The sequence below is a fragment of the Rhincodon typus genome, chromosome 36, assembly GCF_021869965.1.
Source record: "Rhincodon typus isolate 14 chromosome 36, sRhiTyp1.1, whole genome shotgun sequence".
Classification (NCBI taxonomy): domain Eukaryota; kingdom Metazoa; phylum Chordata; class Chondrichthyes; order Orectolobiformes; family Rhincodontidae; genus Rhincodon; species Rhincodon typus.
This window is the reverse complement of record NC_063367.1, coordinates 389205-416684: the sequence shown is the minus strand read 5'-3', so window position 1 is coordinate 416684 and position 27480 is coordinate 389205. Positions and strand designations below refer to the sequence as shown.

At 44.0% G+C, this 27480-nt stretch overlaps 1 protein-coding gene across 1 annotated transcript in view; it reads right to left on the bottom strand.

The window, feature by feature from the left end:
- The window catches only part of herc1 (HECT and RLD domain containing E3 ubiquitin protein ligase family member 1), a 333814-nt gene that overhangs the window by 100897 nt on the left and 205437 nt on the right, over window positions 1–27480 (bottom strand). The window contains exons 47-51 of the mRNA XM_048617017.1: window positions 21895–22022; window positions 21651–21784; window positions 17402–17602; window positions 14808–14938; window positions 10252–10451 (exon numbers count right to left, since the gene is read on the bottom strand). Coding sequence (XP_048472974.1) covers window positions 10252–10451; window positions 14808–14938; window positions 17402–17602; window positions 21651–21784; window positions 21895–22022 — 794 coding nt within the window. The remainder of the gene's footprint in view (window positions 1–10251; window positions 10452–14807; window positions 14939–17401; window positions 17603–21650; window positions 21785–21894; window positions 22023–27480) is intronic.

Below are 27480 nucleotides of genomic sequence, written 5' to 3'. Positions count from 1 at the left end.
TGGGGTGTGGGGGGGGGGGGGGGTGTGATGTCATGGGGCGCCCTTCGTCGGTGGTGGTGGTGGTGGGTGGGTGGTTGTCTCAGCCACTGGCTGGAAAAGGGAAGGCCCTTTCAGGGACTCAAGTGATCAGCAATGGGCCTTCCAGGGGAAGGAATTGTGATCAAAGCCTGGCAGCTGTTTGATCAACCAGCATCTACAAAGGTTTTGCTGATAGGGATCAGCAGCAGGTAGAGGGGTTCTTTCAGGGACCCTCTCCTTCCAGACACTGGGTCCTCAATCAGGCACTGTGATTTTCATTAAGCGACCTTCCTCTCATTCTCCAAACTGGAAAATGCAGGTTCACTCATTGTGTATGCCACATGGTGAAAATGCAATAGCAGGTGGGCCTAATACCAGCTGAACCAGAGGAGGTCTTTAAGTGGTCATCATTTGGCTACCATAATGTTACCACGAAAGACTCTCCTCAATTTCTCTCCTCATCTGAGGCATGGTGACTCGCAGGTTAAACCACCACAAGTCATCTTTCTCCAATGAGAGAACAGCCCTATCTGTTAAGACCCATGGCAACTTTTATACGATCATCCAAAACAATCAAGTTCCAACTGGCAAAGCAAGAAGGTACTAGAATAAGAGAAGGTCAAAGGAAGCATTTCAAAAATTCCTTGAAGGTTTCTCTCAAGAAATGCAACATTGATGTCAATCCTTGGGAGACCCTTGCTCAGAAGAAAACTAATTGAACGAAGCTCCTGTATGAAGGAAGACAATTCTTCAAGAACATCTGTTGGCAAGCGGATGGACGGAAAATGAACATGAGAAAGGAATGCCATCGATTTCAAGGTAAGAGACCAATTCCATTTCCCATTAGTGGGAGAACCAGCTCTGGGATTGGGTTTATCAGGACCACAAAACTCATGGTCAGTGACGTGGAATTTTTTAGGTGGTCAATCATATTTGTTAGTGAATGATTGAGTGTAACGATGACTGTAGGCATCAGGCCCTTCAGCTCAAACCAGTTCAAGCTGACCATGGTGCCCACTCAGCTAATTCCAATTTCCCCCATTTCGCCCATATCTCTTTAAACCCTTCCCATCCATGCACCTATCCAAATGACTTCAGATGTTGCTACTGTACCTGCCTCAACCACTTTCTCTGGCAGCCCATCCATATATGCACCATTCTGGGTGAAGATCTTGCCCCTCAGGTCCTTCTTAAATCTATCCCCTCTCACTTTAAGCCTATGCCCTCTAGTTTTCAATTCCACATCTCCAGACAAAAAAAGCTATGCTTTCAAAGAACAAAGAAAATTACAGCACAGGAACAGGCCCTTCGGCCCTCCAAGCCTGCGCCGATCCAGATTTTCTATCTAAAGCTGTCACCTATTTTCCAAGGATCTGTATCCCTCTGCTCCCTGCCCATTCATGTATCTGTCCAGATACATCTTAAATGACGCTATTGTGCCTGCCTCTACCACCTCCGCTGGCAACGCATTCCAGGCACCCACCACCCTCTGCGTAAAGAACTTTCCACGCATATCTCCCTTAAACTTTTCCCCTCTCACCTTGAAATCGTGACCCCTAGTAAATGTGTCCCCCACTCTGGGGAAAAAGCTTCTTGCTATCCACCCTGTTTATACCACTCATGATTTTGTAGACCTCAATCAGGTCCCTCCTCAACCTCCGTCTTTCTAATGTAAATAATCCTAATCTACTCAACCTCCCTTCATAGCTAGTGCCCTCCATACCAGGCAACATCCTGATGAACCTCCTCTGCACCCTCTCCAAAGCATCCACATCCTTTTGGTAATGTGGCGACCAGAACTGTACGCAATATTCCAAATGTGGTCGAACCAAAGTCCTATACAACTGTAACATGACCTGCCAACTCTTGTACTCAATACCCCGTCCGATGAATGAAAGCATGCCGTATGCCTTCTTGACCACTCTATTGACCTGCGTTGCCACCTTCAGGGTACAATGGACCTGAACACCCAGATCTCGCTGTGTATCAATTTTCCCAGAGCTTTTCCATTTACCATATAGTTCGCTCTTCAATTGGATCTTCCAAAATGCATCACCTCGCATTTGCCTGGATTGAACTCCAAATGCTATTTCTCCGCCCAACTCTCCAATCTATCTATATTCTGCTGCATTCTCTGACAGTCTCCTTCACTATCTGCTACTCCACCAATCTTAGTGTCATCTGCAAACTTGCTAATCAGACCATCTATACCTTCCTCCAGATCATTTATGTATATCACAAACAACAGTGGTCCCAACACAGATCCCTCTGGAACACCACTGGTCACAGTTCTCCATTTTGAGAAACTCCCTTCCACTACAACTCTGTCTCCTGTTGCCCAGCCAGTTCTCTGTCCATCCAGCTAGTACACCCTGGACCCCATGCGACTTCACTTTCTCCATCAGCCTACCATGGGGAACCTTATCAAACGCCTTACTAAAGTCCATGCATATGACATCCACAGCCCTTCCCTCATGTATCGACACTGTCACTTCCTCAAAGAATTCTATCAAGTTGGTAAGACACGACCTTCCCTGCACAAAACCTGTCACTAATAAGCCCATTTTCTTCCAATTGTAAATAGATCTTATCCCTCAGTATCTTCTCCAGCAGCCTCCCCACCACTGACGTCAGGCTCACTGTTCTATAATTACCTGGATTATCCGTGCTACCCTTCTTAAAGGGGACACCATTAGCAATTCTCCAGTCCTCCGGGTCCTCACCTGTGCTCACGGATGCTGCAAAGATATCTGTTAAGGCCCCAGCTATTTCCTCTCTCGCTTCCCTCAGTAACCTGGGATAATCCCATCCGGACCTGGGGACTTGTCCACTCTAATGTCTTTTAGAATACTCAACACCTCCCCCTTCCTTATGCCGACTTGACCTAGAGTAATCAAACATCTATCCTGAACCGCAACATCCGTCATGCCCCTCTCCTCAGTGAATACCGACGCAAAGTACTCATTAAGAATCTCACTCATTTTCTCTGACTCCTCGCATAACTTCCCTCCTTTGTCCTTGAGTAGGCCAACCCTTTCTCTAGTTACCCTCTTGCTCCTTATGTACGAATAAAAGGCTTTGGGATTTTCCTTAACCCTGTTTGCTAAAGATATTTCATGACCCATTTTAGCCCTCTTAATTCCTCCTTTCAGATTGGTCCTTCTTTCCCGATATTCTTCCAAAGCTTCGTCTGTTTTCAGTCGCCTAGACCTTATGTATGCTTCCTTTTTCCACTTTGCTAGTCTCACAATTTCACCTGTCATCCATGGTTTCCCAATCTTGCCCTTTCTATCCCTCATTTTCACAGGGACATGTCTGTCTTGCACTCTAATCAACTTCTCTTTAAAAGCCTCCCACATATCAAACGTGGATTTACCCTCAAACAGCTGCTCCCAATCCACATTCCCCAGCTCCTGCCAAATTTTGCTATAGTCGGCCTTCCCCCAATTCAGCACTCTTCCTTTAGGCCCACTCGTCTTTGTCCGTGAGTATTCCAAAACTTACGGAATTGTGATCGCTGTTCCCAAAGTAATCCCCTACTGAAGCTTCAACCACCTGGCCGCGCTCATTCCCCAATACCAGGTCCAGTATGGCCCCTTCTCGAGTTGGACTATTTACATACTGCTCTAGAAAATCCTCCTGATGCTCCTTACAAATTCTCCTCCATCTAAACCCCCAACACTAAGTGAATCCCAGTCAACGTTGGGAAAGTTAAAATCTCCCATCACCACCACCCTGTTGCTCCTACATCTTTCCATAATCTGTCTACATATTTGTACCTCTATCTCACGCTCGCTGTTGGGAGGCCTGTAGTACTGCCCCAACATTGTTACCGCACCCTTCCTATTTGAGCTCTGCCCATATTGCCTCACTGCTCGAGTCCTCCATAGTGCCCTCCTTCAACACAGCTGTAATATCCTCTTTAACCCGTAATGCAACTCCTCCAACCCTTTTACCTCCCCCTCTATCCTGCCTGAAGCATCTATATCCTCGGGTATTTCGTTGCCAATCTTGCCCTTCCCTCAACCAAGTCCCAGTAATAGCAATAACATCATACTCCCAGGTACTAATCCAAGCCCTAAGTTCATCTGCTTTACCTACTACACTTCTCGCATTAAAACAAATGCACCTCAGACCACCTGTCTCTTTGTGTTCATCATCTGCTCTCTGCCTACTCTTCCCCTTATTCACACTAACTTCATTATCTCATTCCTTACAGGCTTTAGTCGTTTGTCACAAACCGAGCTTGGGCGCTCCACAAAGCAGTCTCCAAGCCTCCTTACTGTCCACTAACCTCCTCATTTGGTTCCCATCCCCCTGCCACATCAGTTTAAACCTTCCCCAGCAGCGTTAGCAAAAGCAGCCCCTAGGAGATTGGTTCTAGTCCTGCCCAGGTGTAGACCATCCGATTTGTAATAGTCCCACCTCCCCCAGAACCAGTCCCAATGTCCCAAAAATCTGATTCCCTCCCTCCTGCAACATCTCTGAAGCCACTCATTTATCCTGCCTATTCTTTCATTTCTACTCGGACTAGCTTTCATCCTAACTATGCACTTCATTCGATGTTCCAAGGAATAAAGTCTGATCCTGCCAACCTCTCCCTATAACTCAGGCCTCCTGGAATTGGCGACAACCTCAGATCTTCTCTGCACACTTTCCAGTCCTCGTTTTTCAAGGACCGCCATTTCCCCTCCACAATGGTCAAAAATGCCCTCGACCGCATCTCTCATGTTTCCCGCACCTCAGCCCTCATATTCCGGGGAGGGGGTAACAGCAAAGACAGAATTCCCCTCATCCTCACATATCACCCCATCAACCTCGGGATTCAACGTATCATCCTCCGCCACCTGCAATCTGACCCCACTGAAGAAGGGCATTTTTCCCTCCCCACCCTTATCTGCCTTCCAGAGGGACCGCTCTCTCCGTGACTCCCTTGTCCGCTCCACACTCCCCACTAGCCCCACCACCTGTCACTTTTCCCTGTAACCGCAGGAAGTGCTATACCTGCCCCTATATCTCCCACCTCACCTCCATCCCAGGCCCCAAGAAAACCTTCCACATTAGACAGATGTTCACCTGCACATCTGCTAATGTGGTATATTGTATCCCCTGTTCCCGATGTGGCCTCCTCTATATCGGGGAAACCAAGCGGAGGCTTGGAGACCGCTTTGTGGAGCGCCTACGCTCGGTTCGTGACAAACGACTACACTTCCCAGTCGCAAACCACTTTAACTCCCCATCCCACTCCTTGGACAACATGTCCATCCAGGGCCTCCTCCAGTGCCACAACGATGCCACGCGAAGGCTGGAGGAACAGCACCTCATATTCCACTTGGGAACCCTGCAGCCCAACGGTCTCAATGTGGACTTCACAAGCTTGAAAATCTCCCCTCCCCCGACCTCCTCCCAAGGCCAGCCCATCTCATTCCCACCTCCTTGACCTGTCCGTCTTTTCTCCCACCTATCCGCTCCTCCCACTTCACTGACCAACCCCCATCCCAACTCCCTACCTACACTCACCTTTACTGGCCTCATCCCCACCTCCTTGACCTGTCCATCTTCTCTCCACCTATCTGCTCCTCTATCCATCTTCCATCATCGCCTCCCCCTCTCTCTATTTATTTCAGAGTCCCCTTCCCCTCCCCCATTTCTGAAGAAGGGCCCAGACCCGAAATGTCAGCTTTCCTGCTCCTCTGATGCTGTCTGGCCTGCTGTGTTCATCCAGCTCTACACACCTTGTTATTCTAATTTAACTGTGTCTTTCCTTTTACAGGGTGACCAAAACAATACTCCAAGTGCGGCCTCACCAACGATTTATACAACTGTAACATAACAACTCCTATACTCAATGCCCTGACCGATGAAGGCCAGCACGTGACATGCCTTCTTCACCACCCTTTTCACCTGTGATGCCGCTCTCAACGAACTACATACTTGTACTTCTAGCTCCCTATGCTCCACAACATTTCTCAGGACCTTACCATTTGCTGTGTAAGTCTCACCTTGGTTTGACTTTTCAAAATGCAACACCTCACACTTATTAATATTGAATTGCACTTGCCAGTCCTCAGCCCACTTCTTCATCTTACCAAGATCCCTTGGTAATTTTTTGATAGCTTTCCTTGCTTTCAATGATACCTCCTAATCTTTTATCATCCACAAACTTAATGGTGCCTTGTACATTCACATCCACATCATTTATGTAAATCACAAATCACAAAGGTCCCAGCAGGGACCCCTGTGGACCCCTACTCCCAGGCCTCCAGTCCAAGAAACAACCTTCAACCATCACCCACTGCTTCCTACCATCGAGCCCTATTTTGAATCCAGTTAGCTAGTTCTCCCTGGATCCCATGCGACCTAACCTTCACGACTAGCCTGCCATGTGAGACCCTGTCAAAGGCCTTATTAAAGTCCAGAAAGACAACATCCAATGCCGTACCCTCATCTAGCCTGTTAGTTATCTCTTTGAAAACCTCTAAAAAAGGTTTGTCAGCCATGACTTCCTGTACACAAATCCATGCTGACTATCCGTAACCAGATCTTGACTATCCAAATCTCGAATGATCCTGTTCCTTAGTTACCTCTTCAATAACTTGCCTACCACTGATGTGAGGCTCACTGGCCTGTAGCTCCCTGGCTTGTCTTTGCTACCTTTCTTAAACAACAGAACAACATCTGCCACCCTCCAGTCTTCCGAAACTTCACCAGCGGCTGAAGATGAAGCGAAAATCTCTGCAAGACCTCTGCAATTTCTTCCCTAGCCTCCCACACGTCCGAGGATGGACTTGATCAGGCATAGGAGATTTATCAACCTTAATGTGCTCTAAGGCTGCAAACAACTCCTCTCTGGTAATATGTATGCGGTCCAAAACATCCCCACTTGTTTCCCTTATTTCCTTAGCATCCATGATTGTTTCCTCACTGAGAAGAAACATTCATTAAAAATCCCCCATCTTCCGTGGCTCCACACATAGATGGCTATGTGTGGATCTTTAAGGGGACCTATTCTCTCCCTAGCCACCCTTTTACTCTTAATATAGCTATAGAACCTCTTGGGATTATCTTTAACATTATCTGCCAGATCCATCTCATACCCTCTTTTCTGCTCTTCTGTTTTCCCTCTTAAGTGTGCTCTGACACTTTTTATAGTCATCTAGGGATTCACTTGAACCGATAGGTAAACCCAATGTATACCTTCCTTTTTTTTCCTGACGAGAACCTCAACGTCCCTCGTCAACCTGGGATCCCTAATCCTGCCAGTTTTTCCTTCACCCTACCAGAGACATACTGTCCCTGGGCTCTTGACATCACACTTTTAAAAGCCTCTCATTTGCCAGTCGTTCTTTTTCCTTGAAACAGACTCACCCGATTGACCTCTGCTAGATCCTGTCTATTGGCCCAAAAATTGGCCCTGCTTTGGTTCAGCACCTTAACCTGTGGACCTATCCTATCTTTTTCAACAACTATATTAAAACAAAGTGTTACGGTCACCAGAGCCAAAGTGCTCTCTGCCTGACCTTGTATCCTAAGAGGAGGTCCAGTGTTGCACCTTCCCAAGTTGTGCCCTACGCATATTGATTTAGGAAACTTTCTTGGACACATCTGACAAATTCCACTGCGTCCAAGACTTTCACACCCTCGGTAGCCCAGTCAATACAGGGGAAATTAAAATCTCCAATCAATACTACTCTATTATTCCTTCAGGTATCTGCAATCTCTCCACACATCTGCTCCTCGAGTACCCGCTGGCTATTTGGTGGTCTATAATACAGTCCAACTGAGGGACCATCCCTTTGTTTCTACATTCTAACCACATGGCCTCATTTGATGACCCCTTAAGAATATCCTCTCTAAACACTGTTGTTATTTCCTCCCTTATCAAAAGGGCAACTCCCCCTCCTCACTTACTTGTACTTCTGTCACGCCTGTAGCTTCTGTATCCTGGAACATTGAGCAGCCAGTCCTGCCTTTCTCTCAGCCATGTTTCTGTTATGGTTATAATATCCCAGGCCCCAGAGCCAATTCATGCTCTGAGCTCATCTTCCTTACCAGGTATGCCTTGTGCGTTGAAATAAATGCACTTTAAACCAGGAGTCTTTTCCCTCCCTTTTCTCTGCCCCTGGCTATCCTGAATAGTAAACTTGCTCTCGTTGGATAATGTATTTTTCCCTGACTTCTCGATAGCCCCACTCTTATTCAGAGTCCCAACCCCCGCCAAACTAGTTTAAACCCTCCCGGGTAACACTAGCAAATCTCCCCACAAGGATATTGGAACACCTCCAGTTCAAGTGCAACATGTCCCTCTTGTTGAGGTCACCTCTACCCCAGAAGAGATTCCAATGATCCAAGAACTGAAAACTCTGCCCTCTACATTTGCTCCTCTGGCCTATCTTTCTATTTCTATCCTTACTGGCGCATGGCACTAGGAGTAATTGGGAGATCACTACCCTTAAGGTCCTGCTTTTTTAACTTCTCACCTAACTCTCTATGCTCATTTTACAGGAAACCCCAACCCTTTGTCTACCTATGTCATTTGTACCAATGTGCACAATGACCTCTGGCTGTTCACCCTCCCCCTTCAGAATCATAGAATCCCTACAGTGTAGAAACAGGCCCTTTGGCCCAACAAGTCCACATTGAGCCTCAAAGCATCCCACCCAGATCCACCCCGCTATAACCCACCTATTCTACACATCTCTGAACACTACGGGCAATTTAGCATGGCCAATCGACCTAACCTGCACACCTTTGCACTGTGGGAGGAAACCGGAGTACCTGGAGGAAACCCACGGGGAGAATGTGCAAACTCCACAGTCATCCGAGGATGGAATCGAACCCACGTCCCTGGTGGTGTGAGGCTGCAGTGCTAACCGCTGAGCCACCTTGCCGCCCACTGCAACCGCTCAGAGACATCCTTGACCCTGGCACCCAGGAAGCAACACACCATCCTGGAGTCTCTCCTGCAGCTACAGAATCTCCTGTCTGTCTCCCACATAATTGAGTCTCCCATCAGTATCGCTCTGTCTGACTGCATTTTTTCCCTCTGACCCTCAGAGCCAGTCACAGTGACCTGGTTGCTGCTGCTAGCTCTTGAAAGGTCATCATTGCCTAACAATATCCAAAGCGGTATAACTGTTATTGAGGGGAATGGCCACAGGGGAACACTGCACTATCTGCCTGGCCTCCTTGGCTTTTCTGGTGGTCACCCAGCTAGCTGCAACTTGCACCTTTGGAATGACCACTTCACAAGAGCTCTTATCAATGATGTTCCCTGCACCCGGGATGATCCTGATTGCATCCAGCTCCAGCTCCCAAACGCGGTCTGTCAGGACCTGCAGCTGGGTGCACTTCTCACAGGTGTAGCTACCCAGAATACAGGAAGTCTCCTTGATCTCCCAAATCCTGCAAGAGGAGCATATGACTACCCTAACTGCCATCCCTACTGCCTTCAGTCTAGACAGAAAGAAAGTACCCCTTGCTCAGTCTCCTCACGCCGAAACCTCTCGAGCAAAGGCCTCAGCACTTCCACTGTAACACTCTCTTAATGGCTGCTCCCTTGTACGTCTTTACCTTGCCAGTTGTCCTCCTCAGAGTTTTTCTTTTTGGGTCAGAGGAGGGGGAACAGTGGGAAACACCAATGCAGTGTTTCAGGTTTAACCATATCCTGACACCGAGTTGTCTCTGACCTGCTGTACAGTCGTGATGACTGTGGCAATGTCTCCCAGAAATCCACTGTGATGACTCTCAGCCATCCTCTGATTTGCTTTTGCAATATCCTGTCTATGCTAAATATCTTTGCATACTTCCATTTCGCATTTTGACTTTGCAGGGTTGGTTCTTAAGAGGATTTTGCGAGTCATATGACTCATTTCCTCACCAACAGTCTCAAATTAAACTAGACCAAGAGATCAGATATTTGGATGCTTCACCCATTTAGCACCATAAATCTAAATGTTGCATGCAGAAACCCAGTAGGTTTAACGGAATAACGCATTATTTATAAATAATACATTTGCAAGTAGCCAGCAAGTAACATAGAACATTTGGACATGGCATTGTGGCATATTGAAACAACATCAGGTGAAGGATTATTTCCGCAACAATATCCTTGAAGTTGATTAAAATAACATTTTCAGGATCAACTCCTTACCAAATAAACACACATATTCATCAAAGTCAAACATTTTCACCAACAATTAACGGTTTGAATGAAGAAAATGTTATACCCACCTAGCCAGCATGAGCTGCAACTTGAAACCTTTTCCTAGTTGACTACACCAGGCAACATGATTCACCATAGCCGGATGAGATAGTTTATGCAGACATTGCCAGGTTCCAGCAATAAAACTCCACAGTTTCACAATGCTTTCTTTGGCACAAGTCATGAGCATCATCCCTAAAGGGTCCCATTTCATACACGTGATGCTTTCCTAGTTTAAGGGTTAGAGTAGGGCAACAGAATACCAGGATTAGATTCTTTTACTTCTAAGCATTGCAAAATTTCTATTATTTTCAGAAATAAACTTGTCAACCAGTTTGTTCACTTTAAAAGTTATCTTGCTATCTTTGTCATGGATTGTTTTGCAATATACTTTTGTAACAAGAAAGATTAACAAATACTCACATAACACTAATGACCTAACAGTTCTCCAGTCATCAGAAGAACAAAGTTACCCACATTTGTTAAGAATTAAACCAAATGAAACCTGAGCAAAATTGCAAGAACATAAGGGTTTGCAAAGTCTGAGTGCAATTTTTGGAGAGAAAACAAATAAAATAATGTAACAAAGGCGCAGGGAATCTTGTAACTAGCGTGAAGTTGAAAAGCTCACTTCTCTAACTTTGGGGTGCACAGTTTTTGGTAAATATTTGCAATAAGATGATAATTGAGTGGCAAAGAGAGTTTCAGAGGTGAACACAAAAATCAACCGAATCAAGAAATATACACAATGTGCAGGAAAGAGGAGAGAGTCAGAGTTTTACAGCAAGGAAAGAAGCCCTTGGGCTCCTCACGGCTGCACTGTTCATCAACTCCAGAGATTAAGGTGGGTGTCCTTGTTAATTGGTGGAGCATACATGGACATGCTGGAAAAGAGCAGTGATAGAGTTATAGAGGAACAGTTAAATAAAGTAATACTGTCAAATATTTTAGAACTAAAACAAGGATATTCAAATTACATTCTGAATACATTTATATGATATACATGCATCAAAGACACTGCCGGTACTGCTTGTCAACCATCAAAATGAATGGTGAACCAAACTGTAGGCTTTTCTTTCAGATCAATCTGTCCATATACAGTGCAGAGAACATGGGTAGGTGATGGTCTAGTGGTATTATCGCTAGACTATTAATCCAGCAACCCAGCCAATGTTCTGGGGACCTGGGTTCAAATCCCACCACTGCAGCTGGTGGACTTTGAATTCAAGAATTTAAAAAAATGTCTGGAATCCACTGATCACCATTCTGATTATCGTAAAAACCCATCTGGTTCACTAATGTCCTGCAGGGAAGGAAATCTGCCACCTTGTTCCTGGCACGCCCTCCTGCTCTCTCCATTGAACCACGGGTGAACCCCTGGCTTGATAGTAATGGTTGAGTGGGGGATATTCCGGACCATGAGGTTACAGATTGTGCTGGAGTACAGTTCTGCTGCTGTAGATGGCCAACGCCACCTCATGGATGCCCAGTCTTGAGTTGCTAGATCTGTGCGAAGTCTGTCCCGTTTAGCACGGGAATAGTGCCACATAACATGATGGAGGTTATTCTCAATGTGACGGCGGGACTTCATCTCCACAAGGAGCAGGTGAGACTTAAACCCAGGTCTCCTTCTGCAGTGGTAGGTGCACTACCACTTTACCACAACAATCCTTATCACAGGCCTTGTACCATTCCCTCATCCACCATGCTGACATATTTCTGGTGTGCTATGGAATCACAAACTAAAACTCAGACCGAGGAACAGCCAGGCACTTTTTTGCTAAGGGTAAGAGAAAAATGCTATTCATTGATTGATTTCAGGATGTCCTCATTTTGCAGCATTTAGATGGTTCACTTGATAAGCTATCTAGGTTTCACACAGCTCCATTATTGTTAATAATGATGTTTCTGGTCCTTGTAAAATTATGTCCCTTATCGTGACATATCGCTGGTAATCCAGTACCAACAGCAAGGGCTGTGGTAATATAAAGGTCATTTTGCTCATAGATCCACTCTTCCCTTGCTCCTAATCCACACACCATTTGAAGGTTCTCACTTCAAATAAACGTAAACTTCTTTGCCTTCTTCCTGTTAAAAAAGAATATAATTTTCTTGTCCACAATCCTCATCCTGCCTACTTCTCAATATAACTACTAATATTACAGTCAATTTTCATTGAACTTCATCCACTATGAATACAACTATGACAGCTTTAAAACCCTTAACTTATCCAACACTTTCAATAGTTGCCCCATTTTTCATCATTGTATTAATCTCCAGAAAAAGAAACTGCAAGATCATTACTGTCACCTCGTTATTCCGTTATCAAAATCTATCAGCTCAGACACACACAACCTGCAGCTATTTTGCACTTTGAGTCACCACAAAGCATGACTGATCACAGTGAATAAAGGGCAGAGATTGGAGGGGGATGCAGGAAGTCTGTTCAGCTCAGCTCTTGATTTACCACAGAGCAGCTGGAGCTCCAGATGGACTCACTGGACAGCACGAGGCTGAGAATCTCATGAATAGCATATTTAGTGAATAGGTAACACCACAAGTAAGGGCCACACAGACAGAAATGCATTGGGTGACCAGCATGAAAATTATTAAGCATAGCCAGTGTAGGAGTTCCCTGTGGCTTCATGGCAAACCCGTGATATAAAGAATAGGTGGTGGGTGAGGAAAGCACTGGAGCCCACTGAATGGCCAACAATGGTGATGTGCAGGGTTTCTTCTGTGCTGTAAAGATCCCCTTAGGGGTCAAATACCCAAGACTCTACCCCACTGTTGGCCAAGGATGGAGTAACTCTTATCAAAGAAGCCATCAAATAATGCTGAGTGAAGCGTTTTAGAGACCTCCTCAGCCAGGGCTCTGTTGTCGATCTGAGTGTCCTTAACCACATCCCACAGTGTGCAACATACCACAAGCTTGGCAACACACCAGCTCTGCACGAAATATATAAGGCCGTCTACCAGTTTACGAACAACAAGGCTGCTGAAACAGAGTTCCCCTGCTGAGGCACTGAAGTGGAGGCGGCAAGGAGCTCCTGCTGCAGCTACATGTCCTTGTCTGCTTTATCTGGAAAGTGGACAGCATCCCAGGAGAGCTCCAAGATGCCACAGTCACGAACATTTCTAGGATGGTGTGCTGTCTCCCTGATGCCAGGGTCAAAGGCTCCTCTGAGCGGCCACAGGACATTTTGAAAGGTGACGTTGAGCAGCTAGGGGTTTCGATTCACGTTGGTATTAACAACATTGGAAGAAAGAGACGAGGTCCCGAAAAGGGAATTTATGGAGTCAGGTGCAAAGTTGAAAAGCAGGAGCTCTAGGGTTGTAATCACAGGATTATTCCTGGTGCCACACACTAGTTAGGCCGGACAGAGGAGGGTAATACAGCTGAATATACAGCTAAAGAGCTGGTGGGGGAGGGAGGGCTTCAGAAATTTGGATCATTGGGATCTCTTCTGGGGCAGATGGGACTTGTACAAGGAGGGCAGGTATGCCTAAACTGGAGGGGCACCAATATCCTCGCAGGGAGGTTTGCTCATGGCCCACTTGAGAGGGAAATAGAGCAGCATATGGAGTGATTGAGGAGAAGGTCAATGTTAAGTCAACTAAGTCTAATAGGGAGAACAGGCAGGACCAAGTTAATGAACATGGCGGGACCGGCAGTCTGAAGTGTATTTATTTTAGCACAAGGTATATAACAGGTAAGGCAGATGAGCTCAGAGCGCGAATTAGTACATGGGATTACAGAAACTTGGTTGGGAGAAGGGCACGACTGGCAGCTCAACATTCCAGGTTTAGATGTTTCAGGCAAGATAGTGTTAAATTTGGGGAAGGCTAATAACAGTATTAGGCACAACCTGGAGAAATTCAATTGGGGGCAGTTGTTTGATGACGAAATCGACATATGACATATGAGAGTCTTTTAAAGGCCAGTGGATCAGCATTCAGGACTAGCATGTTTCTGTAAGGATGACAGATAAGGATGGTGAGATTCAGGAGCCTTAGGTGCCAAGAGAAATTGAAAGGTTAGTCAGTCAAAAAACAGGGAGCAAATCTAAGGTTCAGGAAACTGACATGAATCAAGGCCCTCGAGGAGTATAAGGAAAGCAGAAAAGAATTTAAATAACAAAGGCTAGAAGGGACCATGAAATGTCCTTGGCCAGTAGGACTAAGGAGAATCCCAAGACATTTTATACATTAGGGGCAACAGCGTAGCTAGGGAAAGGATAGGTCCACTCGAGGACAAAGGAGGGAATTTATACATAATGCCAGAGGAAGTGGGTGAAGCCCTTAATGAGTGCTTTGCATCTGTATTCACCACAAAGGATATGGGATGATGGTAAGATTGGGCTCATGTTGACATTATGAAGTAGGTAATGCTGGGTGCCTCAAAAAAGGTGCAAGCTGATGGGGAAATGGGATTAGTTTAGAATGGCATCATGTTAGGCAGAGACATGATGGGCTGAAGGGTCTATTCCTGTGCTGTACTCTTTGAGCTAGGGGCAGGGGATAAAGAAATGCAGCAATTTAGAATTATAACTTAGCCTCAGAATTCCTGCTGATTTTAACCTACCTTGTATGCATCAATCATAACAACTGTTCCCTTCTCCAGAGGCTCTTTCGTGCCAATCAGTATTTTTCCATCTGCATATCCCACTGCAAATGGCTTATCTTCAGTATACCAAGCAATGGCTGTTACTGCAACTAAAGGCAGCAAACAAAAATTGTAAATACAGGACTCTCATAGAGGTGATCATTGTAAGATATTTTACAACAGCACTTTGACAGGCAAATGGAAATCCTAAAAACTGCAAAAATAAACAAAGAGGAAAAGGTTTAACAGAAAATGCTGGGAATTTCAGAGGGTTAGGCAGCATCCGTGGAGAGACAGCAAGCTGACGTTTTGAGTCTCGATGACTCATCAGCTCTGTAATTTCCAACATTTATTGTTTTCAGTTCAGATTCCAGCAGCATGGTGGCACAGTGGCTTGCACTGCTGCCTCACAGTGCCAGGTCCCTGGGTTTGATTCCACCCTCAGGTGACTGACTGTGTGGCGTTTGCATGTTTTCCCCGTGTCTGCGTGGGTTTCCTTCAGGTGCTCTGGTTTCCTCCCTCAGTCCAAAGATTGGCCGTTAAGGTGAATTGCCCATAATGTCCAGGGATGCATAGGTTAGGTGGATTAGCCTTGGCAAATGCAGGAATAGGGTATGGAGTGGGTCTGGGTAGAATACTCTTCAGAGGGTCACTGTCGAAAGGCCTGCTTCCACACTGCAGGGATTCTGTGATGACCTGCAGTAATTTGCTCCTAGAAAAAGGTTTAAGTAATTCATTATAGAAAACCAGCATATTTTTAAAAGCTGTAATTGGTGACTTAGATCTTTAATATTGTTTAAAGATGTCCCACTTCCAAATGGTAAGAAAAACAAGATGATATTAATCCTTTCAACTCTAACATCTGTATTAGGTGATCATCTCCAGTCATGCTGGCTTATAGCATCTTTTCTAGGCTACACCCTCAATTGTGGTCTCAATTAAAGACCAGATAGAGATTCTTGAACATTGCAAGAACACAGACATTTGGAACTTACATTCATCACATATGACATACATCAGCTTGTTATAAATTCACACCACGTAAGTGGACAAAGCAGGGAAAAAAAAATGTTCGTATAAATGCATTCTTTCCTGGCTGCAACAATAAACGGTTTTGTCAAAATGTTCATGAAGTTTATTTGTGATTTAGACAGAGCACAATTCCAAAATTTGCAAATGTCAAAACTAGAACTGCCTGAATTAGATGCAATGAGCTATAAAGAGAGGCTAGAAAAACTCAGGTAATTTTCTCCAGAGCGGCAGAGGCTGAGGAGAGACTTGATAGAAGTCTATAAAATTATGAGATGCATAGATAGGGTTGATGGTCAGAATCTTTTTCCCCCCCAGAGTTGAAATGTCTAATACTAGGGGGTATGCATGTCAGGTCAAAGGGGCCAAGTTCAAAGGAAATGTGAGGGGGCAAGCTCTTACACAAAGAGTGATAGGAGTGTGGAATGTGCTGCCAGGGATGGTGTTGGAGGCAGGTGCAATAGGGATATTTAAGGACTTTTAGATAAGCAAATGAATAAATATGCAAGAAACGGAGCGATATAGACCAAGGCCAGGCAGAAATGATTAGTTTAATTTGGCATCAGGTTCAGCCCAACATCGTGGGCTGAAGGGCCTGTTCCTGTGCTGTACTGTTCGATGTTCTAGAAATATAGTGAAATTGAGAATATGGGTCAGGGCTTCTCTAGACAAAGTGGCTGAGATTTAACAGAATTTACAAGCAAAAGATCAAAGGTTCATGTATTTTGTTGAAACAGTACACAATTTGTAGACAGCCAATGTGGCATTTTATAAATTCTTACTTTGCAAATAAAGCCAGTCTGACTCCAAGTTAATACACAGCCAGATTCTAAACAAGGCCTCACACCTAAAATACATTGTCTGACCCGAGATGTCACCTCTGGCATACTGCTAAAACCTTTAGTTATCTCGGGGCAGTGACTTGAAAGAAATTCTGGGACTTGCATATTAATCCTTTCTAACTGATTAAAACTTTAATAGCCATCTTAGGTTTGTTCAATACATTTGCATTAGTTCTATGACCCTTTGATCTTTTGCTTATAAATTCTGTGTCTGATGCCAACTCTCTCACTGACGCCTGAAGAGGAAGTGAGACTCCGAAAGCTTGTGTCTTCAAATAAACCTGTTGGGAGTACAACCTGGTTTGTGCGCTTTTTGACGTTGTCCACCCCAGTCCAACACCGGCATCTCCACATCATGGTTAACATTCAGGGTTGATATTTAGCAGAAGCTAAGGCTTAATTGATCAAACTGAAACTGTTTCTGGCCCAGGAGAGTTAAGAAGAACACTGTGCTTGAACACAATGAAATCATATGAAATTTTCTTTCCTAGTTTGAAACATTTTTTGGTCCAATGTATAAGAAATTTTCCATGCAATCAAAGTCAATTTCAAGACATTATAATGTTCAAAAATATTCCATTGGGGACTGTCAATTACAAAACGGAGGATATGATCAGAGTGATGGAATGATCTGGAGGAGGATCAGCATCTCGTAACAGATAATGGCTATAAATGGTAATGGCTAATTAAGGCATAATTTACCATCTTTTCTGTAGCAGTGCTCAAGTTCAAGACGGTGCATGGTAGATGAATCCACTACCTCAATGAGTCCAAGAGATCCATCCATTCGTCCTACAAGAAGAACTTCTAAAGTGTCACCAGCCCAGCTTGCAATTGGACCTTCTTCAGGCCAGGCAAGAGCAGAAACCCAATGTGGCTGTATGTCTAAAAGCCCCTTGCCTCCTATAAAGACAAAAATAAATCACTTCAGGGAAACTTTCTGAACTTGTGTTTCTAACAATCAGCACATGTTGGAAATTTATATACAGGCTGCCACAATTCATTTTAAAGGGAACAATGAGATCATGAGAGGATATTTATTACAGACTTCCAACTAGTGGAGAGGAATTAGGAGAAAGCATTTGTAGGCAGATTACGGAAATTTGCAGGACAAGTAGGATTAATGACAGTTGGTGATTTCAATTACTCCAGGGTAGACTAGGAAAAAGGTAGAGTATGGGGCATGAAAGAGGACAAATTTCTACAACATGTGCAGGAGAACTTTCCAGAACAGTACAATTCCAGTCCTGCCAGGGAAGTACTATACTGGGTCTGGTTCCACGAATTGAGGCAGGGCAAGTGAAGAGCATCAGGGTGGGACAGCATTTGGGAACTAATGATTATAATATAATAATGTTCAATATTAAGTTGGAAAAGGATAAAAATCAGTCAATGATTAAGATTGCAGACTGGAAAAGGGCAGGTTTTAGGGGTCTAAAGGTTGAACTGATGCAGGCATTTTGGTGGATAAAGGAGTGGATGAAAAATGGCAGAATTTCAGAGCAAAGATTAATACGGTGCAAGATAGGTACATAACCACGAGAAATAAATAGCGTCCAAAGCTAGAATATCCTGGATGACTAAGCATATTGATGAAATAATTTGGAAGAAAAGGAGGTATATGATGCATACGATAATCAGTGTTCCATAGAAATCAGGAAAGCACCTCAAATGAAAAAGCGAGATGAAGGCTGGAATAAGGAAGGCTAAGAGGACACATGCAGTCATAGAGTAATACAGCATGCAAACAGGCCCTTCGGCCCAAAGTGGTCTATGCTGATCATGGTGCCCACTCAGCTAGTTCCATTTGCCCACAATGAGGAAAGGATGGCAGGCTACGCTAAAACAAATAGCAAAATGTACTTCAAAAATATTAATAGTAAAATATTAATGAAGTACAGAGTGGGTCTCATAAGGGGTAAGTAGCTCACTGAAGCAAAGGATATGGCAGAGATACTAAATAAGTACTTTACTTCTGTCTTTACCAAATTAGAAAATGGTGACAATGGCCCAGTTGAAAATGTGGGTGTTCAGCAACTGAGCAGGATAAAGAAAGATAAAGAGGTATTAAAAAAGGCTGGAAGCACTCCAGGTGAAGATGTCGCCAGGTCCAGATGGCATGTATTCTAGATTGCTAAATGAGGTAAAGGAACAAATTGTGAAGCCAATGACAGAAATTTTCCAGGCCTCCCTGAACAAATGCTATGCCATTGTTTATAAATGGGGTAATGGATAACCCAGGGAACTTCTGAGCTGTCAGCTTGACTTCAATAGTAGGAAAACTGATGGAGACCATAATTTGAGTTAAGGTAAACAGACACAATTAAACAAGTTAATATTTGGACTTCCAGAAAGTACTTGAACAGTGTGACATGCAGTTTGGCTAGCACATTAAAATATTTGGGATTGATGGGTCCTTGGCAGTGTGGATCAGAAGTTGGCTAAAATATAGGCAACAAAAGGGTAGGTATAGATGGCACTTTTCAGATCAGAGATGAGTTGAAAGTGGTGTTCCCCAGTGATCGATGCTGGGACCCTTCCTGTTTCTTTATATAAATGATTTAGAAATGTGAAAACTCTAAATTTGTAGATGATACTAAGCTAGGAAGAATAGGGAATTGTGAGGATAATGCTGAGTGACTTCAGAAGGACATTGACAAGTTGGCCAAACAGGTAGCACACCTGGCAGATGAACTTCGTTACACAGAAATGTGAGGTAATGCATTTTCATAGAAGAAACACACAACACAGGCACAGTTATACAACTTTGAGGGGAGTATGGATGCAAAGGGATCTGGGGGCTTATGTGCCTAATTCTCTGAAGGTGGCCAGGCAAGTTGAAACAGTTGTTCAGAAGCTTTATAGGATCCTTGGATTTATAAATAGAGGCACAGAGTTTAAAAGCAAAGAAATGATGTTGCAATGCTACAAATCATTGGTCAGACTACATTTGGAGCAGTGTTCAGTTCTGAGTAACTTATTTAAGGAAGGATGTTAAAGCCCCAGAGTACAAAGGAGATTTATGAGAATGATACCAGGAATGAGAGTTTAGATAGAAGGAAAGATTAGATAAGGAGGATGAGGGTATTCTCCTTGCAGAAGATTAAGAGGTGACCTCATTACGGTGTTGAAAATTATGAACACTTTTGACAAGGCAAAGAAGGATATTCAGTTTCCACTAGTTGCTATGTCAGTAACTAGGGGTCACACAATTTGAAGACTATCAGCAAGAGAGCGAGAGCTAAGATGAGAAGAAACTTCTTTACTCATTTGTTTGGATTTGGAATATGCTGCCTGGGAGAGAGGTGGAGGTAGACTCCATCTAAACTTTCAAGAGAGTTGGATATAAATTTGAAAGTGATAAATTTACAGGGTAATGGAGATAGGGCTGGTGAATGGGCCGAGCTGGATAGCTTCTTTGGGAGCCAGTATAGACATCATGGGTTGCAGCTCTTCTTCCGTACTTAAATTCTGTGACTGATCTGACCATGTTCTCAACTTGATTTTACTGCCTGACACCTTGTATATCAGTCCAAGGAAATGGGTAGGCCACTCAGGACTGAGATGAAGAAAACATTTTTCATCTGGAGAATGGTAAGCCTGTGAAATACACTGCCACAAAGTGTTTGAGACCATAACATTAAGTGTTTTCGAGAAGGAGTTAGATATAGTTCTTACAGCTAAAAGGATTAAATGGTATGGGGAGAAAGTGGGAACAGGGTACTGAGTCAGATGATCAGCCATCATATTGAAAGGCAGACCAGACTTGAAGGGCAAAAATGCCTACCCCGCTTCCGATTTCTATGTTCTATGTTAACTTAGCCTTGAATATATTCAATGACCCAGTCTCCATTGTTCTCTGGATGGTGAATCCAAAGATTAACAACTCTCTAAGAAGGAAATTCCTTTTCATCCCTTATTTAAGCATCTCCAGTTGCAGATTCCCCTCGATCATGTCACGCTTCCTAAAATAATACATTTAGAATATTTTACAATACAATCCAATGTGTAATTTGCCTTAACTGCTAATTTTCATCATTCATGTGTGAGGACACCCAGATGCCTCTGTATTGCAACAGCCATCTGATATTGTGATGTTCTATGCTCCATGGCATATTTTCACATTCTATATTCCATTTGGCAAATTATTTCCGGTCAACATTTCTTGTCCCTTTGATCCATCTCACAACTTGCTTTTCTGCCTTTCTTTGCATCTTTAAATCTGGCACAACAGGTCCCTTCATCCAAGTTAATAATATAGATTGTAAAAAATTGAGAATTCCGTTTTTCCGGTTGTGCCCTACCTTTTGCCAACCTGAAAGATCCTTTTATCCCAACTGCCCTTTTCAAATTAGTTAACCAACTTTCTATCCATGCCAATATGTTATTCACAATACTGTCAAATCTGGTTTTGTGCGGCAACCTTTGATATGGCACTTTGTCAAATACGGTTTTAAATCCAACTGCACGACATCTACTAGTTCTCCTCTATCTACTCTGCTGGCTAGATCCTCAAGGACTCAAACGTGTGCCATAATTTCCTTAATGTGCTGCCACAAATGCCTCAAGAATGAATTCCAGAACTTTCCCAATAACACCATTTTGCTAACTCACATATAGTTTCCTGCACTCTGACACATCATTTCTTGAATAGAGGTGTTACATTTGTGCCTTTCAGATCTACTGGGACTTTTCCAAAATGTAGGAAGTTTTGGAAGTATAAACCAATAGTGTTGCACCTACTTCTTTTAAAGGTGCTAGGATGTCATTATGTTCAGGGAACTTCCTACCCTTTAATACCATTAGCGAACAAACATTTCATGGTGGCAAAACAAAATCAAATGGATATCTGTGCTGTACCATTTTACTTTCACATTATTTTACATTCTAATCAAGATCGGGAAAGATATGAATTGCGCTTTAAGAAATACAAAAATATCAAGAGCCATACCAGTGACTTGCCAGATGTTCACCACTTTTTCTAGTGCTGCTGCAATATATTTGCCACTAATACTCCAACAAATGAGACACAAATTTGGTTCACAAGGAGAGCCCAGACTGCCCAGGTCTTCAGAAATAATTTCTCTATTGAAAATGAAAATGCAATGCAATTTTGAACATTAGCTGTGAAAACTTAATGTACCACATATGTTAACTTAAAATAATCCTTAATTTTCAAAAAAGGAGCTACTCACGTTTTGTTGAAGACACATGTTTGTTGTAAGATGTAATGATTTTTAGTGACACTCCACACTCTAACAGTCCCATCGTTGCCACTTGTTGCTAGGAGACCTTTTTTATTGCACCATTGACATGTGATCACCTTTAAAGAAGTTTAAGAAAAACTATTCTGGAAATGTGTTTACATTAAAGCAATTAGAACACTTACACTATGCTTGTAACTATGTGGATAACAACCCCCCATCAGAAGCAACAATGTATTGAGTAGCATCATAACTTTAATAAACCATCATCTATACCAAGACATACTACCTCCCCAAAGGTAGCTGATTAAAAGGGAAGTCTGACAACAGAGGGGGTTCGCTGGAGAATACCACATGCATGAGCATCTGCTGAGTAATCAGCTCAAGGAACATCAAATACAGGTGTGGAAATTCAGCTTGGAGAAAGTGCATCGGCTGACAGGAAGACAGCAGAGACCAGAACTCCATTTTTTGCAGCAGTAGCAGTAGGAGCGGTAAGAGCGAGCACCAGGGGGCTGCCAGGAGGTAAGTTTCCCAGTTAAAAACTTACCTCGTGCAATCAGCGGCCTCCATTTTTTGCGGGAGCAGTGAGAGCGAGGACCTGGGGGCAGCTGGGAAGCTAAGTCCTTCATTTTGGCAGCACAGCTGAGTGGGAGCGGTCGAATTGTGCTCTCGGAAGGTGAGTGAACTGACATATTTGGGCAGTGGCTAAACCCGAGATACTACACATGTAGTGTCTCCCACCCACCCTCCTCCTCTGACCCAAAAAAAAGACTCTGGTGTGTTGATAAGGTAAGTGTTTTCATTTTTTTTTTCTCGTGTGCTGCTAAGTAGAGTGATTTGGCACAAACTTTTTTCATTTATCCAGTTGTTGATATTATAGCAGCACTAAGTTAAGCTTAAGAGTAAAAATGGCAGGAGATCCCAGACCTGTGTTATGCTCCTCTTGCTCAATGTGGGAGCTCAGGGACGCGGCTGATGTCCCGGACTCCTACACGTGCAAGAGGTGTGTCCAGCTGCAGCTCTTGTTAGACCGCATGACGGCTCTGGAGCTGCGGATGGACTCACTTTGGAGCATCCGCGATGCTGAGGAAGTCATGGATAGCACGTTCAGCAAATTGGTCACACCGCAGATTAGGATTGCTGAGGGAGAAAGGGAATGGGTGACCAAAAGGAAGAAAGAAAAAAGCAGGAAGGCAGTAGTAGCCAGGTTCATGGCACTGTGGCTACCTCTGCTGTACAGAAGGGCGGGAAAAAAAGTGGAAGGGCTATAGTCATAGGGGACTCGATTGCAAGGGGAGTAGATAGGCGGTTCTGTGGTTGAAAACGAGACTCCCGAATAGTATGTTGCCTCCCAGGTGCATGGATCAGGGATGTCTCAGATCGACTGCACGACATTCTGAAGGGGGAGGGTGAATAGCCAGCTGTCGTGGTGCACATAGGCACCAATGATATAGGTAATAAACGGGATGAGGTCCTACAAGCAGAATTTAGGGAGTTAGGAGCCAAGTTAAAAGGTAGGACCTCAGAGGTAGTAATCTCAGGATTGCTACCAGTGCCACGTGCTAGTCAGAGTAGAAATGAAAGAATAGGCAGGATAAATGAGTGGCTTAAGAGATGGTGCAGGAGGGAGGGATTCAGATTTCTGGGACATTGGGACTGGTTCTGGGGGAGGTGGGACTATTACAAATCAGACAGTCTACACCTGGGCAGGATTGGAACCAATGTCCTAGGGGCTGATTTTGCTAATGCTGTTGGGGAGGGTTTAAACTGATGTGGCAGGGGAATGGGAACCAAATGAGGTGGTTAGTGGACAGTAAGGAGGTAGTAACTAAAGTCTGTAAGGAACTAGGTAATGAAGTCAGTGTGACTAAGGGGAAGAGTAGGCAGAGAGCAGATGATGAACGCAAAAAGGGACAGGTGGTCTGAGGTGCATTTGTTTTAATGCAAGAAGTGTAGTAGGTAAGGCAGATGAACTTAGGGCTTGGATTAGTAACTGGGAGTATGATGTTATTGCTGTTACTAAGACTTGGTTGAGGGAAGGGCAAGACTGGCAACTAAATATCCCTGGATATAGATGCTTCAGGCAGGATAGAGAGGGAGGTAAAAGGGTTGGAGGAGTTGCATTACTGGTCAAAGAGGATATTACAGCTGTGTTAAAGGAGGGCACTATGGAGGTCTCGAGCAGTGAGGCAATACGGGCAGAGCTCAGAAACAGGAAGGGTGCAGTAACAATACTGGGGCTGTACTACAGGCCTCCCAACAGCGAGCGTAAGATAGAGGTACAAATATGTAGACAGATTATGGAAAGATGTAGCAGCAACAGGGTGGTGGTGATGGGAGATTTTAATTTTCCCAACATTGACTGGGATTCACTTACCGTTGGGGGTTTAGATGGAGCAGAATTTGTAAGGAGCATCCAGGAAGGTTTTCCAGAGCAGTATGTAAGTAGTCCAACTCGGGAAGGTGCCATACTGGACCTGGTGTTGGGGAATGAGCGCGGCCAGGTGGTTGAAGCTTCAGTAGGGTATTACTTTGGGAATAGTGATCACGATTCCGTAAGGTTTAGAATACTCATGGAAAAAGACGAGTGTGTTCCTAAAGGAAGAGTGCTGAATTGGGGGAAGGCCAACTATAGTAAAATTCGGCAGCAGCTGGGGAACATGGATTGGGAGCAGCTATTTGAGGGTAAATCCACATTTGATATGTGGGAGGCTTTTAAAGAGAGGTTGATTAGAGTGCAAGACAGACATGTCCCTGTGAAAATGAGGGATAGAAAGGGCAAGATTGGGGAACCATGGATGACAGGTGAAATTGTGAGACTAGCAAAGTGGAAAAAGGAAGCATACATAAGGTCTAGGCGACTGAAAACAGACGAAGCTATGAAGAGAGGTTGGGTTGATTAGGATTATTTACATGAAAAAGACGGAGGTTGAGGGGGGACCTGATTGAGGTCTACAAAATCAAGCGAGGTATAAACAGGGTGGATAGCAAGAAGCTTTTTCTCAGAGTGGGGGACTCAATTACTAGGGATCACGATTTCAAGGTGAGAGGGGAAAAGTTTAAGGGAGATATGCGTGGAAAGTTCTTTACGCAGATGGTGGTGGGTGCCTGGAACGCATTGCCAGCGGAGGTGGTAGAGGCGGGCACGATAGCGTCATTTAAGATGTATCTAGACAGATACGTGAATGGGCAGGGGGCAGAGGGATACAGATCCTTGGAAAATAGGCGACGGGTTTAGATAGAGGATCTGGATCGGCGCAGGCTTGGAGGGTCGAAGGGACTGTTCCTGTGCTGTAATTTTCTTTGTTTTTTGTTCAGAAGGAAAAGAAATGTATTCAGCAACTTTACTCTATATTCCACAATCTTGGTCTAGTGTTCAGTCAATGTTATCCTAGAATGCATTACCTACAATATCTGTGGTTAAGTTAATAGCACTCCCATCTCTAAGTTGGGGTTTGGTCCCACTCTAGGGAATCAGAGTCACACAGTTTGGAAACGGACCTTTGGTCCAACTTGCCTGCATTAACCAGGCATCCCAATGTGACCGTGTTCCATTTGCCAGCATTTGGCCCATATCCCTCGCAACCCTTCAGATTCATAGACCCATCTGGATGCCTTCTAAATGTTGCAATTTTACCTGCCTCCACCACTTCCCCTGGAAGCTCATTCCATACATGCACCACCTTCTGCATGAAAAAGTTACCCCTCAGGTCCTTTTAAAATGTTTCCACTCTCACCTCAAAACTGTGTCCTCCAGTTTTGGACTCCTTCACCGCAGGAAAAAGACCTTGGCAATTTACCCTATCCACGACCCCCATGATTTTATAAACTTCTGTAAGGTCACCACTCAGCCTCCGATACTCTAGAACTGTACGCCTGCTATATTCACACAGATCATTTATATAAATGGCCAAAAGCAGTGGACCCAACAGTGATCTTGTGGCACACTGGCTTTCCCGTACAGCCTTTCTTAAACAATACCACCACATTAGGCAACCTCTAGTTTTTCAGTATCTCACCCATGGCTGTCCATGATACAAATATCTCAGCAAGGGGCCCAGCAATCTCTTTCCTAGATTCCCACAAAGTTCTGGGAAATACCTGATCAGGTCTCAGGGATTTATCTACCTTTATGGATTTGAAGACCTCCAGCACCTCCTCTTCTGTAATAAGAACTCTTTTCAAGGCATCAGTATTATTTCTCCAAGTTCCCCTCCACAGTAAATACTGATGCAAAATATTTGTTTAGTATCTCACCCATCTCTTGCGGCTCCATAGGTGGATCTTTAAAGGGCTGTGATGATGCTGCAGCTTTAGAGGATATTTGTTGGAATAATAGAAGCAGCTGGTCAAGCTCTCACAGAGCCAGGACTTTTAGTTCGCTTTCAGCAGTTGCTTTTGGGGTCTTGAACAAGTGAAAGCTATTTTTCCCTCTCTTGGTTCCGACTAAAAGCTGGTGATTCTCTGCCTGCTACAGGAGTTGCCTGTGAATTTGTCTTTTCCAATGGGTGGGTTTATGGGATGTTATGATATTTGAATAGTACTAGTCAAATAATCTGTTATTCGGTTAAGTTTTCCAACAGGGTTAAGTTATTCCAAGTTCTGCTTTCTTGTGTTGTATTTTGACAATAGTGTTTGAATAAATTGTTTTGCTTAACATGGAGTAGTTCGACCTATTGAATTGCACCTGGAACACATGACCTCACATTTATCTTTAAAATAAGAAAAAGTTGGCGTCTAGGCTACCTTCTTTATAAATCTTATCTGGTCCATAACAGGGCCTTATCCTCTCCCTAATTACTCTTTTGCCTGTACTTAGAGTAAAGGAGAATCCAAAGAGATTCTCTATTTGCCAAATCCATCTTGTGTCCCCTTTTTGCCCTCCTAATTCCCCTCCTAAGTATACTCTGAATGCCCTTAGACTCATGTAGGAATTCACTCAATTGCAGCTGTCTTTACCTGTCATATGCCTCTTCCTTTTTCTTGACCAGAGCCTCAATTTCTCTAGTCATACCAGCCTTGCCCCTCACACTCATACTGTCTCTGGACTCTTGTTATCTCATTTTAAAAAGCCTCGCACTTTCCAAACATGTGAATAGCCTCCTCCAGTCAACTTTTGAAAGTTCCTACCTAATACCATCAAAATTGGCCTTACCCCAATTTAGAACTTTAACTTTTGATCCATTTTATCCTTTTCTATAACTATTTTAAAACTAATATAATTATGATCACTTGCCCCAAAGTGCTCCCCCACTGACACCTCAGTCATCTGTCCTGCCTTATTTCCCAACAGAAGGTCAAGTATTGCTCCTTCTCTAGTAGGTACATCCACATATTGAATAACAAAGTTTTCTTACACATACTTAATAAATTCCTCTCCATCCAAGCCCTTAACACTACGACAGGCCCAATCTATGTTTGGAAAGTAAAAATCCCTGACCATTACAACCCTATTGTTCTTACAGATACCTGAGAGCTGCTGACATATTTGCTTTTGACTATCATAGAATCCCTACAGTATGTAAACAGGCCCTTTGGCTCAACAAGTCCACACTGACCCTCAGACATGCCAAC